Below are 18,142 nucleotides of genomic sequence, written 5' to 3'. Positions count from 1 at the left end.
TCAATGACCTCTACTCGACTCGTATTTTCAAAAGATTCACTTCTTTTGGTGCGGGTCTAGCATTAATACTAGACCAAAACATTAACCAAAATGTGTTGAGCTGATCCATAAGTGATACGAGTATTAACTCTCTGATGCCAACTTTAACTTTTCCAATCTTATTGTCATTAACAGAGGTGAATGGACTACTTCCTTGAGGCAAGTTTTCGATGACTATCCCACCTTCGGCCTCGTATTCGTGATAAAGTAGACTTCTCAAAACACTTCTGCAATATTTTCAACGACTCGGTAGCCGTGATTCATTGGAAATACAAATTTTCAAACAAAGCCGTTGTTCAATTTTCTATTACAATTCAATTACAAGGTTTTTCAATAAGAGTGATATAATTTCTATAAAAAACCTCACTAAGTGCTAGGGAAATTCAAATGCTTTTTATTTAATGTGAATTACAATCATCTACTGTCCTGAATAGAACATCATTCAAACGACTTTTTTTGCAGGAACAATTTTGATGAACCCAATTGTCGAGTACTAACTTCTAACACCTGAAAAGAGTCTGGTTTATTGCTAAAGGCCAATGACTTCAAATAACCCCACAATAAGTAGTATAATGGTCTGACTACTTGGAGGCCATTTAATGTCACAATTTCTTGAAATCATCTCCAAACTTTTCTCACAAGAATTCGGTTGCTGCAAGTGCTGTGCGGCACATAGCTCCGACTTGTTGGAACCAGATGTTGTCAAGATCAACTTCTTTCAAATACGGCCATAAAAAGTTGGTTTCCATATATCTATACCGCTCTCCATTGACAGTAACGATGTTATCAGCTTCATTTCGAAAGAAGTACGGACCGATGATTCCACCAAAACAAAAACGACACCAAACTTTCAATTTAGGTGAATGTAACGGTTGTTTATGAATAATTTGTGGATTTTCTTCGCACCAGAATCGACAGTTTTGTTTATTTACTTTACCGCACCACACAGATGATCACTATCTCATCGGAGAAAAAAACCGTTATGGTTTTTAAGTTGTTCGAAGGCAAAATCAGCAAATTCACAACGTTTACGGTTGTCCAATGGCTTCAGTCTCCAACTCTTGAGAACGCCAAATAGCGGTCTTGAGCAACAGTTGTCTGAACGACAGCAATATTTTCATTGAAAACCCTGTCGGTGTTTCGATATCTCTAGACCAAATTATCGAGCTAAGTGATTTAGCTCGTACAATAAACTGTTCCTTAATGATTTTATATTCGATTTTTTATGACTCTAGAAGGTAAATATCCCCACCTCGAAAAAATACGCTCGCACTTCCTACACGATTCCGGCTGATTGTGTTATTTGAAAACAAAAAAAAAAAAATAGCGGCATAGACACGAAAATAGACTATTATCACATGAATATACTAAAAATGGGACTTTTGATAAACATTTGAAAAAAAGCGAATTTTACGTTTGTCTTTTTTTTGTTATAAAAAATCGATATTTTCGGAACTTTATATTGATTCGATCCATGTCTTTAAATGTGCTGAGTGTACTCTACAAAATTCTAGTCATTCGATCAAGCCGTTTTTGAGAGGAAGGAAAGTTTGAAAAATACAGTTTTGAAAAAACTCAGCGTTCCGAACAACTGTATACTTAAAACTACTTCGAATTTGAAAAAAAAATCATTTTACTACCATTTTCTAGACGTTAAGTAAGCAATTTCTGAACAAAAAAAATCAATTGTTTTGAGCCCATCCATCTTTCTTATGTCTGTAAGAAATTTGATTTTTCACGTGATTCTTACTTCCATAAACGTTCAAGGTTATCAGGCAAACTAATATAACGATTTTGTCTCAGCTCTTTCATAACTTCATTTCCAGCGATATTAAATTCATTCCATTTGTTACTGTTATGTGTGCCACCATCTGATTTCTGTTTCTGTTTACGTTTCTGTGTCTCTTTAGAACTGAATTCTGTTTCTGTTAAGAATATTGAAACTAAATTCAATTTTAGAAGAAGTGAGTTTGGGCCAAAGAAGTTTATAAATTTCTTTATATGATTTATGGTGAGATTTTGTGGCAGTTTTGTATTTGTACTTGTGGCAGATTTCGACAATTCAATTACATCCTTACTAATGTCAAACATTTTCAAGGACGTAGAAAGTCTACATACTTTGTCGTATTGTACATTCTCTTCAAATTACTTTATTTAATTAAAAATCTCTATATTATTTTTTATTTCTGAATGTGAAATTATTTCTTTATTTAGATTATTGCAACAGATTTTACAACATCAATATAATTTACTAGATATGCATGACAGACACTAATAAAATTAAAAATTTGTAAGAGGTGTGGTTGTCCGGGTACAATTACTTGCTTAGTTCAGACATTCACCATTCACAATAGTTATTGGCCGTTCGCCGCATTTACTAAATACCATTTTTATATGAATTTGTGTTTTTACTCGCGCTCGGTAGATGTCACCCTGTATGGTGTGTACATTTATCAGGAAATGTTAACGAAAATGGGGAAACAGAGAATGTTAATGAATAACAGACAATAGTTTATTAAGATTCTTTCATCATAATTTCTGTATAAAAAATATTTTCCGCTGAATTTCTTAATGCAATCAACTTTTATGTGGGGGAAAAATTTTTTATATTAATTTTTCAAATATTATTTATCCAACTTACTCCATGCTAAAGCTTTTTACTATATTCTGTGTTTATTTTACAGCCTCATGAAAATTGGCCGCGCCATTCTGGTAATAACATTTGCCTTTATAGTTTTTCGCAAAAATACTTGGGACTAAACAAGCATAATTAATTTACTAAATATGTATGTTTATTAGAAAATGTAAATACATACTTACATATACATATCTATATGTATGTACATACATTCTCATATTCATACATCTGTACATACAAACGTATTGAGTTAAATTTTAAATGAATTTATCAAATTATGTAAATTTAAAATAAAAATCTTCTGTAAAGAAACTTAAAAAAAGAATATTTAAAATTCTACAAACAATGTTTGTAGTAAAGAATTTTATACTTACGGTAAAACAATTTGTGGGTAAACGGTAAATTTTTCAATGCGTAGAACTTGCTGGGTTACATAATATATGTATGTATGTATGTATGTACTTACATACATACATATGTATATGCATATGTACATATGTATATGCATATGTACATATGTATATGCATATGTACATAGGAAAATATTTCTTTTATTATTTTTTTATAGCACCGCTATTAAGATTTATTTCCATATATCATGCGATATATTTTTTTTAATTTCATGCTATCTTCACAATTCCACCGGTCTTAATAATAGGTTGTCAAAGAAGTCCTGCGGTATTTTCGCTAGTTGGCGCTGAAAGCGCGTAGTTCTACTTTTATTCGTCGCATCGGGTCATGCTATACCTTTTTGGAAAGCTCATTTCACGTGCTAACACGTGTTTGATTGATTGTCGTTTCTTTTAAGTCGTTCGGGAGTTATAGCGTCCCAAACATGGAGCAAAATAAAGAGGAAATACGGCATATTGTACAGTAATACTACGATAAAGGCAAAAATGCATCTCAAGCCGCCAATAAAATTTGTGCAGTTTATGGACCCGATACAGTTTCCATTTCCACCGCACATCTATGGATTTAACGTTTTCGTTCTGGTGTAGAGGTGGTCGAAGATGCGCCACGCTCCGGAAGGCCTGTCGTCGAAAATTGCGATAAAATCGCTGAATTGGTTGAAAGAGACCGGCATAGTAGCAGCATCGGTCAAGAGCTGGGCATGAGTCATCAAAAATTCATTTCAATTTCAATAAAGAAAAAAAATTGAATAAAAATACCGCAAGACTTTTTTGACAAACCATTATTATTTTTGTTGAAGCACAAAACGTTCTTAAATGATGTAAGAGGAATTTTACTTATTTGACTGTTTAATCCACATAGGTATGTATATGTATTTATATAAGCGCGGGTCGATTTTTTCTATAAAATATTGTAAGCGGGAAATGTTCTACGGATCATTCTGAACAACTTTGCCTAATAAATTTTGGGTCTAAATCCGGTTTAGAGCCAGCGATTTTTAAGGCAAAGTAAGTCAACTCTACTTGTTCTTTATTAGCGTAGTCACCGCTTATTCGGTTATAGCCGAGTTTACAACAGGGCGCTTCTTTGCCCATCCTATAGCAGCTCTAATAGGTTCGCTTCGCTTCGGTGCGAATTGTGCCTATACGTTCATCCACCTGAATTCCAGGACTCGAGACGGAGTCTCTATCTCACCACGAATCCCATAACGAATTTGCGCACCTAGCAATGGCACATCCGCTGAACTCGTCAGGGTGCCCCCTTGCCCCGCACATATCGAAATTGAACCGAGTTGGATCTTCATTGACGTTTGCGATCTAGCATTGGACCAAAGGACATCGCTTGCCGGAGCCCAGCTCCTGTGCGACTACAAGATCCTTTTAGCCTACATAAGATCTACCGCACTGCTTTTCTTTAGCAAGGTTCATCTTGCGGAAATAGTAGGTTCTCTTACTGAACTTTGTCCGTAAGGCATTCTATATGTAAGGATAAAAATTTTGACAGACGCAAGTTGAGAGGTAAACATCCAGGCACTTTCTCTTCCAAACTAGGAAACTAAGCCGAAATTGACCTTAGTCGTCTCAACAAATTTGTCACAGATTCAAAGCGATTGGATCGTAATTACATCCAAGAGTTGTCGGCTCATAATTTCTGCTTAGTTTACAAATAGCTTCGCGTAAACGGTGCACAACACTCAAATAATATTCCTTATTGACAGTTTTGCTTGTCAAAAGGAATTTTTTGCCACGATATTCCGCCGATTGATCGTCTGCTTCCGGGACGTAAGCATAGATCCAAGACTCATCGTCGTTAAAAATATATTTCATGACATCCTCTTAGTCGGAAAGCGTTGTTTCACAGACGTTTATACGACGCTGTTTTTTGAAAAAAATTAGTAATGTTGGAACTAATCGTGCTTTCACTTTTCTTAGGCTCGAATGATCTTTCAGAATGGTTTGCACTGATCCTTCTGATATTCCAACGATGCCAATAAGATATCTGACTGTTAATCGTCGATTCTCAAGCACCGAATCCTTTATTTTGTTGATGTGTTGATCAATGATCATGCACTTTATGTACTTCAGATAAAACAGACACGGTGGAGTTCATTGAGGACTAAACATCACTTCGGAAATTAGTTTTTAGTTCCATCCATTAAATTTTTGTGCAAATATGTATGTTTGTATGTTTACATTTACATAATTTCGCCGCTCAAAACCGAAGGAACTAAACTCATTTGATGAATTTCTCCAACAAGCGCCACATGCCGATCCACGCAGTCGATTAAGAGAACCGAAAAACAAACAAACATAAACACTTACATATAGACATAAGTATGCACATACGTATATGCACTTATAATTCGGTATACAACGCATTTATTCCACATAAATATATTTATTTATGCCCTAATCACACGTGCGCGCCAATTTTTTTGCGATTTTATTTGCAAAAATTTTCCATTGTTGCCTTCATAATATTCGCCAGTTGTAATTGTGCATATGTATGTGTGATTAGTTGTGAATGTGTGTTAAATTTAATATTCTATCTGCTCAATTTCGATTGCACTTAACATTTTAAGTCAGCTCCCTTTCGATTTGTGTTTATCCACCTTTCCGCCTATTCACTTGTAATTAATGTAATATCATTTTCAAAACAATTTAAAATATGTACATACATATACATATAAATAAATAGTTGTAACTATGCGCTTAAGTCGATTAAGTGTAGATGTAAATATAATAATAATAATATTTATTTTGTGCAAATATTTATAAACACTTTGAACGCTTCCAGCACTTGGCGAGTGTCTTTCACCTTTTGTTGATTTTAATTTATTATTTTTTATTTATTTTTGTTTACTTTATATTTACTTACATATGTACATATATTACATGCGTACATACATATTTTGGTTAATAGTTTTGATAATAGGCTCACAATTTCTACAAAGCTTTGCCGGTGTAACCTTTTTCCCTCACCTATGAAAATTTATTACAGACATTAGTTTTACATCTTTGAAAATAAATATAACGTGATCCATTTCGAGAGACCCTAGTTTTTTAAAGAAAAAAAAACAGAAACTTCCAATTTTATGAGGAATGTTTTCTATCATTCGAAAGAACATTCTTTCTCGTTTAATTTCCGAAGATTATCTCTTTCAAATTCGGCGCGACTACGCCTCAGGGGGCTTATTCTGTAACTCGATTCGAAAAAAAAATTTACTCGAATTCGGATTTTTTATATTCTGTAACTCGATTTTCGGATTTTCAAGCCAATTTTCGAATAAAATATTCGTTAGCTTTTGAGTTGTAGAAAGCAAAAACGAATATTGTACGTATTTTTTCTGGCACAGGGTGGTACAACTTTCGCATAATGATAAAGTAGATCCGAATTTCGAATAGAAAACATTTTCGAATCGAGTTACAGAATAGGCCTCCAGATGGTCCATCCCTTGAATCCAATTTTCGATTGCTTATTCGAGCATTTGACCTGTAACTGTCGAATGAAATGCGTAATGTTTTGCTCTAAGGCCTGAATCGAAACGGGATTATCCGCATAGACTTTAGACTTTACATATCCTCACATGAAAAAGTCTAACGGTGTGATATCACACAATCTTGGTTGCCAATCGACCGGCCCAAAACGTGAAATTATCTGCTCACCGATGTGTTCTCTCAATAAAATTATTGATTAATGCGATGCGTGGAAGTGCCGCCGAGATCACGAGCTTCAATTTCAAGCATCGTTGATTCCACCGGGCCACAAACCACACCAAACCGTTGTTTTTCTGGATGAAATGGCAGCTGTTGAATCTGTTCCGGTTGCTCTTCGTCCCATTCAGACAGAAATGGGCCGCATCGCTAAACAAAATTTGGCTCGAAGACGTGGGATCTTCTTTGAACTTTTCACAGAGCGAAGCGATGTGACTTTGAAAGGTTAAACGGCTTCAGTTCTTGCACAAGCTGTATTTTGTACGCTTTCAATTTAAGATCTCGACGTAAAATTCGCCAAGTCGTTCCATACGTCAGTCCGAGTTGCTGCGAACTGCGCCGAATCGACTCTCCACGGTATTCGTGTACACCTTCAGCTACATAACATGACAGCTTGACACGATTCAAGCGTGATCTGTCAAAAAAAAAGGCTATTGAAAACGGTACCTCTACTTGGATCACCCATAAGTAGCAGCTTTTTGATCCTTTCGCTACCAATACTGTGGTATGCCCTGTACTTCTGGTATTGGCTGACCCCGAGGACGCTAACTCGTCTGCCTTTCCGTTACCCACTGAGAGTCTAGTTACTGCCTCATTACCTAACCTAATGCAGACTTAGTAATGGGTTGTCAAAAAAGTCTTGCGGTATTTTTATTGAAGTTTTTTTTTTATTGAAATTGAAATGAATTTTTGATGACTCATGCCCAGCTCTTGACCGATGCTACGGCTGCTACTATGCCGGTCTCTTTCGAGCAATTCAGCGATTTCATCGCAATTTTCGACGACAGGCCTTCCGGAGCGTGGCGCATCTTCGACCACCTCTACACCAGAACGAAAACGTTGAAACCATCGTTGTGCAGTGGAAATGGAAACTGTATCGGGTCCATAAACTGGGCAAATTTTATTGGCGGCTTGAGATGCATTTTTGCCTTTATCGTATTAGTACTGTAAAATAGGCCGTATTTTCTCTTTATTTTGTTCCATGTTTGCGACGCTATAACTCACGAACGAAAACACGTGTTAGCGCGTGAAATGAGCTTTCCAAAAAGGTATAGCATGACCCGATGCGACGAATAAAACTAGAACTACGCGCTTTCAGCGCCAACTAGCGAAAATACCGCAGGACTTTTTTGACAACCTATTATTTCGTCTTGCCCTTGTCCACTATCAGACCCATTTGCTTCGCTTCTTTGTCCAACCTAGAGAAAGCAGTACTAGCAGCACAGTTGGTATGGCCAATGATCGATGTCATCGGCGTACGGCAGCAGCTATACAATCTTGTAGAAGATTGAAATTGATCAAACCATTAGAGAATTCAAATTAGAATGCAGCCACTATTCGCCATGGATATTAGCTCCAGGCAAAAATTTATTTTTTCTCTTTCCCGATTCCCCAAGCAAGTACTAGACATTTCCCCAAATCATGCCAAGCAAAACCTCAATTAATAAATGAAAAGAAATTGTTTTGTTTTGTTGTTGTAAATTTACAGTCGACTTTTTATTTTAATCCGTAATTTTAATAGTAGATTTATTTTGGGTTTCATTTTATTTTAAATTATTTCATATTTGTTTTTGTTTTTGTTTTTTTTTTGTTGTTTTTTCTTTAGTGAATTTTGCAACTCCAGAATTCAGTTTTTCTTGCTTTTTTTGTTTTGAATAATTTAACTTAAGACTAATGGTTGCTTGTGTTTTTATGTTTTTTGCTTTAACTATATGTTTATATGTAATTATAATTATAATTAATAATAATAATTTGCATAAATTTAGCTTAGTTGTAAATAATTAATTTTAGATAATTAGCATAGTTGTTATATAAATTAATTCATTATTTAAAACTAACATAAATTAATAATTACAAAATACAAGTATAATTCAGCTAATAAGCATTAATTAATTTATATTGAATTAAATAAGATATTTAAATTATGCGCGCGCTGAACTGTTTTTAACTACAAATTAATTATGCTATGAAATATTGAAATATTATGTAATTATGCAAAACTTGCTACATGTTTTTATGTGTAAATGTATATGTGTGTATGTGTGTGTACAATATGCATTATTGTTTAATGCGCTTTGCTGTAGTTTTTTTAATAATTCATGTGTTGTTGTTGTTCTTTTTTATTTCCTTTTTTTTGAAGGAGTTAATGTGTGAAAGGAAAAAAATTATTTTAATATTTTTCGCGTTTTGTTGTTGTATGCAGTTTGGTACATTTGTATGGGTGTGTGTGTATGCATGTACAACAACACTAATTATATAATTACAAAGGTTTACCACTTACGACAACGCAAAAAATGTTTATAATAAAATTTGAATAATTAATAATAAACACAGTAACAAAAAGTAGTGTTATAATATAAACAAAAACAAAAGCATAACTGTGCATTCGTAAGAATCTTCTGTTCAATGATTGATTGCGTTTGTCTTTGCTTTACAATGTCACTACAAATTATGCTTCATTTCAGCGCTGCACTTTATTGTTGTTGTACAATTGTTCTTTTTTCAACTTTTTGTTGTTCTCTACAGCCATGTGCTAAATTTAGTTGCCAGAATTCCATACAAACACATGTATGCGACACTTGAGTGCAAGAATTGCAAGCTGCTACATACATACATTTCACATTCTTGCATTTTCGTTACAAAACAAGTGTGTGTTTTGAATTTTTTTTTTAGTATTTTTTAAACAAAATTAAATTTTTACGGCATTCACTAGCAAACAAACACGAATTTCTACACCCGCTTCACGCTTTTTGCACTACTTTTATTACTTTTTTGCGCTTGTAAACGTCGACGCTTTGTTGCTATTGTTTTTGCTTACGCTTGGCAGCAATATAAGTGTGTTTGTATGACACTTTTGCTTTCGTGCACTTTATTTATTCGCCACCTGCTGATTTGCTTCGAAAAGTTTTGGCGCTTAGCAAGCACATTCAAACAAATTATTATTTTGTTTTTGTTTTTGTACCAAAACTTTTAGAAAATAGGAGTGTTGCTTTGTAAAAGCGAAATTATAATTAGATTTTTTGTTTTTGTAACTATAAAATAGTGATTTTTGCTAGTTAAAACTAAGTGGTGGCGCAATAAATTCATTTTTCGTGCTAACGGTACTTTAATTTCAGTATAACAAAATAATTACTTTAAATATTTTCAATTACAACGCAAATACTTTTTTAATGCTTAGCACTGTAGCTTTTAGAAAGCGGCAACCAAAGTGAGTATACATAACATTTAGCTATTCGAAATGAAAACAAACAACAAAAAGTTTTTGCAAAAAAGCATAATGCAAAAACAAGAGAAAAAGTAAAGAAATGCAGTTATATAGACTACTTTATAGCTAATTTAGTATTTTTTTTTTTAATTTTTACTTGAAAAAATTGTTTTTCAAAATATTTTTTAAGCTTGCAGCTGTCGTACACATTGTATTTTAATTTATTTAAATTTAATTTTTTTAATTTAATTTTTTTAAATTGTTTTTGCTAGTTTTCTTGCGTTTACATTTTTATAGTTTATATACTTTTGGGAGAAAAATTTTAATGTAAAAAATTTAAAAATTTTAATTAAATAAATAATTTGAATGAAAAACAATTAATTAAAGTTCTTACTTTTAGAAGAAAAATTTAAAAACAAAATTTATTTTAATTAAAAACCTAAATTAAATTAAGAAAAAATTAATTTTAATTCAACAATATTAAAAATAAATAAAAACTAAATAAGTTTAATGAAAAACAATTAATTAAAAAAATAACCTTATTGAAAACCAATTAATTTTGAAAAAAATAACTTTAATGAAAAACAATTAATTAAAAAAAAAAAACTTTAATGAAATCCTATTAATCTTGAAAAAAACAAGTTTAACAGAAAACAAATAATTTAAAAAAATAAGTTTAACAAAAACAAATACTTCTGATTAGAAAAAAATCGTTAATTTAAAAAATTATTTTAATGAAAAGCAATCCAGTTTAATTAAAAACAAAATTTTTTATGAAAAACAATAAAATTTAATTAAAAAAAATTATCTTAAATAAAAAAAAATTAAATTAAATAAATTAAATTTGGTCAAAAAATAGTAATTAAAAAAATTTAATAGAAAAAAAGATAAATTTTAATTGAAAAAAATTAATTTTAATTAAAAATAATTTTTTTAATTAAAAATAATTTATCTTAATTAAATCAGAAAAAACTAATTTTAATACAAAAAATTTACTATTAATTAAAAAAAATTTACTTTTAATCAAAAAAATCAATTTACATAAATAAACAAATTGAATTGTTTAGGAAAATGCAAACCAAGTCTACAAAACTGTTGCTACTTTGTTCACGTATTTTTGTTTTTGTACGCTGCAATACAAAATTGAGTTAAAAAGCTGAGTTTTTGAGAATTCCAATTATTTTGCTGCCAATCACGCTGGTCAGTTTTCTCTCGCAGCATAAAAAATTTACTTTACAGTTAGTTTATAGTTACTGCTTGCTTGTTGTTGTTGCTACTGCTGCTATTGTTGTTACTACTTGTTTACATTTCAATTTTTGTTGCTTTTTCTGTGCAAAAACGTTGCATAAACTTGTTTTTGTTTTTATCAAATAAGTTTTTTTTTTGTTTTTGCATTGCATTTAGCTTTTTCTTTTGTCTATATTTAGTATCAAGTCTTATGCGTTGCGTTATTAGGGCAAAAGTACTGAGTAAGAATAATGCTAATGGAAAAACAACGCAATTGTGAAGAGAAAAATTAAGAATAAAAAAGTTAAAAAAAAAAATGAAAAAAAATGAAAAAAAAAAAAAAAAAAAAAAAAATGAAAATATTTTTTTTAATACCAACAAAAAAATAAAAATATAAAACCAATTTTTTAAATTTTTAACACAACAAAAAGTTATATTTTTTTTCTTTCAAAAAACCGAAAAATAATTTTTAGCAAAATTCAATAAAAGTATTTAACTTGATACACAAAACAAAAATTTGAACACGGCGGCGGCGGCGTAACGGTAACACTGCCTGTATGCGCCTGCGCATGCTTATGTGTCGGTGCGACGACTGGTGCGTACTTTGCGCGCATTTTGCATAAAAACAATTTACATTTTTTACAGTTTACAGCTTACAGCTATGAACACACTACATTTGCAACGCTTAAAATTCCCGCTAATCGCATAAAAATAGTTTTAATTTAACTTTTTTTATTTATTTACTTTTTGTTTTTTTCTTTTGTTTACTTTTACTTAGCTAATTATTTTTGTAATTTAGCTAAATGTTGTTATGCGCTGTGACGCACCAGTGCTACCACCTCAGCAGCTTTAGGCGGCTGGCGCCCTAAGCCGACACGCGCTCACGCATGCGCGTACACGCAGTTGTTGTTACAATTTGTTTGTGTTTGATGTTAATTGTGTAGGGTATATATGGGTGTATGTTTGTGTATGTAATTATGTACTTTTTATGCTACAATTTTGCATATTCGCGAATTCGCAATGCAACACAAGCGGTAAACTCGCACATGCGCAGCGCACGTTGCATTGTGCGCTGCCATGCTTAAAACACTATGCAATCGACATGCTCTATAATACAATGTTGCTGTTTTTGTTGTTGCAAAATGCGCGAGTTTCCCTCATTCAGGAGTCATTGCTTGTTCTACATTACTTTTTGCTTACTTGCTTCTTGCGTGCATATGTGTGTTATACATTTGTCTTGCTTGTTGTTGCATGTACTCTATTAATTTGTTGTAAACATAGTTGTTGCACAATTAGCATAAAAAACTCATTAACTAACTGCTGGTAACTGTTTGCTGCATATGTACGTATGTCTGTATGCATATAAATAATTACATTGTATATATGTATGTATATTATATATATTTTGCTTCTTGAAATTCATTTACACGCCTGTTCAAACGCCTGCAAGTATGCAACACATTGCTGCGCTTCGCCCGCTTTCGCTCTCATTTCATTTATGTATACATATGTATGTATATGTAGAGTATATATAATATATATAGTATAATTTTTGTTATGCTTACTATTACATATACATATATATGTGTATGTATATGTACGCATTTAATAGTATTTTAGTATGTAACTTGCTTTATATATATGTACATAGTCTCATACATATGTATGCAATTTTTATATAGTTCGGTTTTTGCTCTCATTTTTGCTATGACACGCACATATGTATGTATGTATACATATGTACGCTGTTTGTTGCCTGCTTGCTGCTCTACTCTGCTGTGTATAATTCATTTAATTGTGACTAACTACAAAATATTCACATTTGTTTACAATTAGAATTACATTAATTTAAATTATACTGTTACACGTCAATATGTATATGCATGTAGGCTTATACACATGTACATATGTATATATGTATGTGTACATATATAATTTTGCACGTGTTTTTCCTACACTTTTGCCCACTACACACTATATACGCCTGCTTGCAACTGCATGTATGCATATATGTATGTGTGTATGTATGTATGCATGTATATATGTATGTGTGTCCGTCTGGCATGCGTTTATAATTCAATCTCATAATTAGCATGTGTCTTAGTTGTTGTAAAGTCAGCATATGCATAAATATTGTAAAATTTACCGCGCTGCTTCTTCTTCTTCTACAATTTCTAGCATTTCCATCACGCCACATCACACATTTATACATTCTGCCACACCTACATATTGTCATACAATATATTGCTCGCGCCTCACCTTTTGTTTGCCGAGTGTCAAATTCGTTCACGCATTTAATATCAACTATTGTTGCAGTTGTTGTTGTTGTTGCTGTTTTCACACATTTACATTTTACTAAGCACATTTTCGGACCATTTCACTTAAACGCTAAATATTGTTTGCTAAATTTTTGCTATGTCCGCGCACAACACGCCACTTCTCGCTACGCTAATTTACTGTTACTTAATGCTGTTACATTACTAGGCTGCAATTAATTGTTACATTATATTAAATTATTTTAATTTTTTGTTTTTTGCTATTCGCTACACTTCACTTCTATTTTATATATTAGATTAGTTTAATTATTAATTATTATTTATTAATTATAATTATTATGTGTAATTAATAATCATTTTATGTATTTGCTGATTTGAACTAAATTTGTTCTAAACATTTTTATATGTATGTATGTGTGTATATATACATATATATTTTGTTTTAATATTACTTTAAATGTTTTGCTGCGCACTGTTGTTGTTGCTCCACTACAGTTTTAGTTTTTTTTAACGTTTTTGTTGTTGCTTTAACAGCTGCTCTGTGGAGCCACAGCGGCGGCACATACATTCTGCCTTGGAACACCTAGGTTTTTAGCTGCAATTCGGCACGCATTTGGATGCTGTGTGCCTTTGCGTGTTTTTGTAGAATTCTTGTTGCATTCTTTAGTAGATATATAATATCTGGTTGACGACGACGACGTGGTGGTGGTGGTTGCGGCGGTCGCTTCATTCAATTCGACGCCGTTTTCGTCGTTCGGCCTGTGGCGGCGGCGATGGCCGCGGTCAACATGTTGCCGCTGCTGCTGCTGCCGCTGGAGTGGCTGCCGCCGCCGCCGCTGCTGAAGAACGTTGGTGAGTTTGTTCGATGTGACGATTTCGGCGAGGTGCCTGTCGCCGTCGACGTCGTCGTCGCGCCGGTATCGCTATTGGGGTAGGTGAATTTGTGCATGCGTTCGATGGAGTCGACCCATTCGAGTGAGTAGCCATCGGGATCGTCCAAGTAGTACGTTCGGTTGGGCTGAAAGAATGTAAAAAAAAGTTTGAGGTTAGTTAAGGTATTTTGTTAAGGAAACTTAAATTTATGTATGTACGTGTGTAATGCATTTCGCCGTAGTTGAAACATGTGGTAGTGGAATTGTCAGAATTAAATTAAAAAAATGCTAAAAAATAAATGAAAAATTAAAAAAACAAGCAAAAAAAATTTTTTTTAAATTAAAAACACCAGAAAAAACGAATTAATCAAAAAAAATTTAAAAATGTATAAACAAATTTAATAAAAAATAACGAATTGCTTGAATTGCTAGAATTAAACAAAAAAATTCTACAAATACTATAATAATATAAATGAAATATAATAAATGAAAAATAATATAAAGGAAAAATAAAAACGCAAACATTTCAAAAATTAAAAACAAAAAAAGTTCCCAAAAAATTTAAAATAGCTTAAGAATTTATAAAGAAAATACCCAAAAATATTCAAATAACTTAAAAATTTATAAAAAAACGTTAAAAAATAACGATTCGTAAAAAAAACATTAAAATTTACTATAAAAATATGGAAAAGGTCACTAAGTCTAAAAAGAATGATTGAAGCTAAATTCACAAAACAACAAAAAAATATCGGTAAAAAACCTTCAAAAATATTTTGTGCATAAAAATCATAGTAAAAAATTTAAAAAAAGCAAAAACAAAAATATTAATTTAAAAATTAAAATTATTCAAAATGCACTAAAAGAATTAAAAACTAATATTAAAAATTAAACATTAAAAAAATTATTAAAAATACACTAAAATAATTTATAAAAGTATTAAAAATTGAACATTAAAAAAAATTGTGTAATTAGAAACTAAAATAAAAATAATAGGAATTAGGAAAAATTATGTAACAAAATACTAAAAATACCTGAAAAGAAATATAAACAATTTTCAAATTTTCAAAGAAATCATTTAATAATAAAATTTTGAAAAAATATTATAAATAATTAATTAGAAGTTAAAATAAAAAAAATAGAAATAGTGAAAATTATGAAACAAAATACTAAAATTATAAAAATTAAAATAAAACAAACAATATTTAAACAATAGAATTCTCAAAAAAATAGAAATAATTAATTATAAATAAATTAATAATAAATAGTAAAAAATATGAAACAAAATACTGGAATAAATAAAAGTTCCTAAATAATTATAAAAATTAAATTTTCTAAAAAAAATCTAAAAAAAATAAGCATTTAAAATATATTTTGATTTAAAAATAAAAATAATGAAAATATAAATATATAAAACTAAGAAATATAATAATATTAAAAACACTAAAAAATATAAAAATCCTAAAAGAATAGTAAAATAAAAAAAAAATTAAAAATATGAATTAAAACCAAAAATAATAACAATTGTACAAAATGGTGACACTAAATACTTAAATTATTAAAAATGCATGAAAAACATTATAATAAATAGAATTTAAAAATATAAAATTTTGCGGAAAATTTATTTCCAAACACAGAACTTAGCAAAAAAAATATACAAATTAATATAAATCTGTGAAAAAAAATCACTTTCCTACACGTGCCTTGTAATTTGCCCCCCAAAGCCTTCACGCTTGTAAGTTAGCACGCCTCATTACAAACAGACACATATGTATGTATGTGTGTAGTGTGTAAAAACTGCAAATAAACTTTGCTTGCGCCCCCTCTTACGTCATTATTTAGCCGCACGTGTCAACTTTAGACTATAGATTTTACGACCGGGCAATAAGTAAGCGCATGCAGCGCTCATAAAATTCTAAGTGTAATAACAGCAGCGCGCAAAACTCATTTCGGCATGCACATGCGAACATGAAATACAATACATACATACATACATATGTACATGCAATTATGTATGGGCGTGTATGTGTTTATTTATTAAATTAATATACACTTGCCACAGCAATAAATTCCGCTACATATATACATATATATATATATACATACATATATATATGTATATACATATATGAATATGCAGGTATAATGCAAATTCATATATACAAATATATAACTGACTAGGCGGCGGCGTTATACGTATGTACGTGTACACACCCCCACCGCCACCTGTGTGTGTGGGTTATTGTTACGCTAGTGTTCGCTTACACGCCCACTTTTAGCGCTATTTCGGCACAAGCAGCACACATATGCAAGCGCTGACCATAATATTCACACACACACATATATACATACATATAAATATCAACATTTATAGCTATGTATATAAAATTGCTAATTTGTGTAGCGGCTATAAAAGCGCTGCAGTGCTGTGGCGGTCGGTCGGCGTTGCTGGCGAGGATCAGCTGAAATTTAATATGCTCAACGCCGCACACGCTAAAAGCAAATGCACTGACGCAACTGCGCACCGTGCCGTGCCACCCCCAGCCACAAGTAATCAAGCTACCAAGAACGCCCACTTGCTGCGTGCATGAGCAGACGGACAAACATGTATGTACGTACAGGCAGCAGCGGCTGCTTCGCTTTTCATGGCTCAACCGCCAGCTATGCTGTGTGGGGTACAACTTACATTACACATATGTATGCATGCATGTACATATACATATATTTATGCATGGCTATGTTGCCCATGAAAAATGCGTCATTGCCACATTGAGCGTGTGGCGTAAGGCGTGAGGCGCGCAGCAACAATAATCGCGGAAATCTAAATATTTTGTTTGTTTGTTTCGGATTTTCTTTTGGCAAATTTTCAAAATGTTTGCAAATTATGTATACGAAAATGAAATTGCTTGCAAATTCGCGCATGCCTTGTGCGCACAATTTACATAACCACAAGTAGCAGCATCTATGCATGTGTGTGGGTGCGTGTAGGTGTGTGTTTGGCATAAACACTGCACTTGTTTATAGAATTTCAACGGTTTTATGTGTTTACTTGCTGCAACCGTGGCATATTCATTGCCATGTGTCGATATTCAAGCAAGCATTGTATAATTCGCAAACACATACATACACACACACACAAATGAATATAAAAATATGGATTGCATAAACACTATAAACAAAATAACTCTGAAATGCTGAAAACTGAATTTAGAACTTGACTTGGGCGCACACATAACGGCAGTTATATATAGCAAAGTGACTGTCACTTGCGTTGTAAACGTGACAGTGACACGCGCATTAGCGCTAGCGGCAGCAGAATTACAAAAAACGCGGCGTTTAACACGAAAACACCGTTCAATTAGCGGCGTCTAAGCGTAAGGTGATAGCTTTATTTATTATTTACAAACATACATACATACATATATATTTCGTACTCCAGTCGTATGAAGTTGGCTAACTAGGAGCATGTGTAGCGGTATCGTGCTCGATTATGCAATATCTACAATGCACTGTCGTGTAATATGAGTTGATAAACAACAAAAAACAATAACAACAGTGGCAAAAATGTATGGAAAATTATTATTTTCATTATTGTTGTTTTTCTTAGTGCAACAATTTTGTTTAAAAATTGCAAATAAAATGCGCTGCTGTGCATACAGCAAGCTGTCAGCAGTCTGTTTTTGAAGAATAATTGCTTTGAAGACAATGTTATTTAAACTAGAGCTTCTAATAGGCAATACAGGGTGGTTCTTCCTATAGAGTAA

At 32.1% G+C, this 18,142-nt stretch overlaps 2 protein-coding genes across 7 annotated transcripts in view; one reads left to right on the top strand and one right to left on the bottom strand.

Annotated features, from left to right (window-relative positions):
- The window catches only part of LOC120776951 (dual specificity protein phosphatase 19), a 181,590-nt gene that overhangs the window by 150,998 nt on the left and 12,450 nt on the right, over positions 1–18,142 (top strand). The window lies entirely within an intron of this gene.
- LOC120776946 (3-phosphoinositide-dependent protein kinase 1) overlaps positions 13,983–18,142 on the bottom strand; it is a 52,170-nt gene continuing 48,010 nt past the window's right edge. For all 4 annotated transcript variants that reach the window (XM_040108029.1, XM_040108031.1, XM_040108032.1 and 1 more), the window contains exon 6: positions 13,983–14,527. In XM_040108029.1, coding sequence (XP_039963963.1) covers positions 14,240–14,527 — 288 coding nt within the window. In that variant the 3' untranslated portion in view covers positions 13,983–14,239. The remainder of the gene's footprint in view (positions 14,528–18,142) is intronic.

This window comes from Bactrocera tryoni, chromosome 5, assembly GCF_016617805.1.
Source record: "Bactrocera tryoni isolate S06 chromosome 5, CSIRO_BtryS06_freeze2, whole genome shotgun sequence".
In the NCBI taxonomy this organism is placed as follows: domain Eukaryota; kingdom Metazoa; phylum Arthropoda; class Insecta; order Diptera; family Tephritidae; genus Bactrocera; species Bactrocera tryoni.
The sequence above is the reverse complement of the archived record's forward strand: the minus strand, read 5'-3'. Positions and strand labels throughout refer to the sequence as shown.